Source organism: Myotis brandtii, unplaced genomic scaffold (genome assembly GCF_000412655.1).
Source record: "Myotis brandtii unplaced genomic scaffold, ASM41265v1 scaffold654, whole genome shotgun sequence".
Lineage (NCBI taxonomy): Eukaryota > Metazoa > Chordata > Mammalia > Chiroptera > Vespertilionidae > Myotis > Myotis brandtii.
In genome coordinates, this window is record NW_005370538.1 from 2,387,116 (window position 1) to 2,390,590 (window position 3,475).

Below are 3,475 nucleotides of genomic sequence, written 5' to 3' on the forward strand. Positions count from 1 at the left end.
CATCTCCCATAATCCTGCTCACACTTCCACCTGCTGCCCACAACAAGAGTCATCATGTCTCACTCCTCAAAGCGCCCACGCCTCACATTTGAGCCAAACTTTCAGGCCCAAAGTGAGATAATGTTTCCCATACCTGAGGAGGAGGACTCCTCCATTTCCTCTTGCTCTTTCAGCTTCTCCTACCCCTCCCCCTCCCCCTCCCCTCCATCCTCTCCTGTAATCCAAGGCAGCTTAGAGGAGGAAGAGGAAAAGGAGGCTGAGAAGGATGGGGAAAACAAGGAGGAGGAGGAAGAGGAGGAGGAGGAAGCAGAAGCAGAGAAGGAGGGTGAGGAAGAAGAGAAGGAAAACAAAAAGGAGGAGGGGGAAGAGGAGGGAGAGGAGAAGGAAGAAGAGGAAGAGGAGGAGGAGACTGAGATGGAGGAGGAGGAGGAGGAGGGTGAAGCAGAGGAGGAGGGAGAGGGAAAGGAGGCAGAGGAGGAGGTGCAGGGGGACAAGGAGGAGGAGAAGGCTGAGAAGGAGTGGTGGGAGGAGGGGGAGGAGGAGGAGGAGGAGGAGGAGGAGAAGAAGGCTGAGAAGGAGTGGTGGGAGGAGGAGGAGGAGGAAGAGGAGAAGCAGAAGGAGGAGGAGGAGAAGAAGAAGGCTAAGAAGGAGTGGTGGGAGGAGGGGGAGGAGGAGGAGGAGAAGGAGAAGGAGGAGGAGAAGAAGAAGGCTGAGAAGGAGTGGTGGGAGGAGGGGGAGGAGGAGGAGGAGGAGGAGGAGAAGCTGGAGAAGCAGGAGCAGCAGGAGCAGCCTGCTTCTGAGACATCAAGACCTCCCCAGAGTCCTCAGAGATCCATGGCATGGAGCACATCAGTTGGAGGCTCCAGCAACCAAGACAATGAGGATACAAGCTCTCTGCAGACCTCAGCAGACCCCGAGTCTCTGCGTAGAGACTGCATAGATGAGAATGTGACCAATTTGGTGCATGCCATGATCCTCAGGTATCGGTTGAGGAAGCCTATTACAAAGGCAGAGATGCTACAGGTTGTTAACAAAAGGGACAAGAGTCAATTCTCTGTGATTTTTAAGAAAGCTTGTAAGTGCTTGGAGGTAATCTGTGGCATTGATGTGAAGGAAGTGGTTCCTGCCACCCACTCCTATGTCCTTGTCAACTCACTGGATCTCACCTATGATGAGATGCTTAGTGACCACCAGAGCATGCCTAAAAACGGCCTCCTGATCATCATCCTGGCTATGATCTTCCTAGAGGGCAACTGTGCCCCTGAGGAAGACATTTGGGAGTTCCTGAATATGATGGGAGTTTATGCTGGGAGGGAGCACTTCATTTATGGGGAGCCTAGGAATCTCATCACCAGAACATGGGTGCAGGAGAATTACCTGGAGTACCAGCAGGTGCTTAATAGTGATCCACCACGCTACCAATTTATGTGGGGTCCAAGGGCCCATGCTGAAACCAGCAAGTTGCAAGTTCTGGAATTTTTGGCCAAGATCAAAGGAACTGACCCCATTTCCTTCTCATGCTGGTATGAGGAGGCTTTAAGAGATGAGCAAGAGAGAGCCCGGGCCAGAATTGGCCCTGTGGGTCATGCTGCTGCCATGTTCATGGCACAGCCTCTCCTTCCCCAATGAAAGAATGAGCACGAATCTTCACTCTGTGTTTGAAAAGGGCACTCACATTTCTAAGTAGAGGAGAGTCAGAGGCTGGGTCAGGCTGGGGAGAATACAGTGTACAACAGCTTTGTGTTCTCTGTTGATGGCTTGGAGGTTTATCCTTTGTTCCCCCTCCTTTGGGTTTTTCTTAAAAGCTGTTCCTTTTCATGGACGGTTTATTAGCTTTAGAATCTAAGTTGATGAATGAAAGTGGTCTCACATGCATTGTTGCTCTTCGGGTTTAAGAATGAGTTTTGATATTTTAAAAAATAAATTGGGGAAACTTCCTTCTTTTGTGATCTGGAAGAAAATATGATGACACTGGAATGGGAATTCCCTTGGAAATGTGAAAGAAGCCTGCAGAAAATAGAGGTTGGTGGGGGGAATGTAACAGGTGGTTAGTTTTTGGATTCCTTAACCATTTTAGTTTATTCTGTAACATTAAAAGATATATACCTGGATTTCCTCGGCTTATTAAAGAAAGTTGGTGTAATCATAGAAATTGTTAATAAAGGAATTTTACAAATGCTCACCTACTCATTTATTTGCCAGACATTAATTGTATATGTCCTCTTTGGAAAGCACTGTGTCAATAGTGGAGATACTAGGATAAGTGCTGGAAGCCGATCCACCCTTGCTACTTGACGCAGTCACTGCAGGGAAGAAACATCTGCACAGCTTATGTTTCAAGGGACCTGGCGTATATGGCATACTGTTCTTAATATGTTTGCTCCCCTTCTTAACGCTATGTGTTTTAAACAGGACCACCTCCCCGAGAAAGGTTGTTTCCCCAGGTGAGGATTTTTATCAGTAAAACCCCTTAACTAAGTGCCAGGCGGGAGTTAATCACTTTAACTATGAACAATCATGCTTAAACTACATAATCTTTACTTAGAATGATCTCCTTCAGTTACTTCCTTGTAGCTTAATAGAACAATAGAGTAACCTTGGAATGGAGATAAGAAACCCCCTAACCTTTGGAATAGAATGGATGGGATTAAGATGAAATAGTATAAATACAAATGTAAGAGGACAATAAAGAGAGGAACCTGGCTAGGAGGAACCTGGCCATGATGATCACCTGAAGGCTACCTCCGTGTCATTCCTTCTTCGCCAACTCCGTCCACACCTTGGGGAACCCCTGGACCTGTTGGGGCTGGGCCCCAACAGATAAGCAAGACACACTGCTACCCAAAGAATGGTAGAGGCTAGGAGCAGCACTCACATCAGGAAGATGGTGAGATGTCCTCTAATACCTACAGAACAAGTGAAAACAAGGACGGAGGACGTGAGATTCCAGATGGGAGCACTCAAGTGAAAATGCCCTGAGCCAAGGCAGTCTGGGGCTAAGGGAAACTGCAATTCCTTCCGTGGGAGTTAATTTTAAATTAAGCTGTGGTTGGTGGCAGGGGCCAGGCACTCAGGGGCTGTGTTCTTGAAGTGTGAGAAAAGCCTGACATGGAAAACTGCTTAGTAGTCACTTTTGGATCCTGGATAAACCAGGGAGAAGTCTCCACCTTGGGTTGGGTATGGAAAGTGTCCTGAACTTTTTGTTCTAGTGCAGTGAACACAGTGCATGAACCAGGTGTTCTAGACATATCTTGAGTGTAATTAGGCCACTCTAAGCAATGTCTAGGTTTTGGTGGTAGTGAAATGATTGAAAATAGCATTTTGATGGATGAGTAACTGGGAGGGAAGGAAGGAGTTGGTCTTTGAGTTAAATTCTGGGAACCCTGAGTTATATCAGCTGGAGAAGACTAACCTATACCCAAATTAATGTATCCTCTAAGACAGTGGTTCTCAACCTTGGCTGCATATTAGAATC

At 47.3% G+C, this 3,475-nt stretch overlaps 1 protein-coding gene across 1 annotated transcript; it reads left to right on the plus strand.

The window, feature by feature from the left end:
* Nucleotides 1–831: 831 nt before the first annotated feature.
* On the plus strand, nucleotides 832–1,702 carry LOC102264088 (melanoma-associated antigen 10). The gene has a single exon (XM_005880803.2). It carries the CDS (start codon nucleotides 835–837, stop codon nucleotides 1,627–1,629), a length of 795 nt encoding a protein of 264 aa, XP_005880865.1. The 5' UTR covers nucleotides 832–834; the 3' UTR covers nucleotides 1,630–1,702.
* The last annotated feature ends 1,773 nt before the right edge of the window (nucleotides 1,703–3,475 follow it).

Bases quoted from the DNA above. Each gene is read 5' to 3' on its own strand.
- LOC102264088 (XM_005880803.2), top strand. From the start codon at position 835: ATGGCATGGAGCACATCAGTTGGAGGCTCCAGCAACCAAGACAATGAG.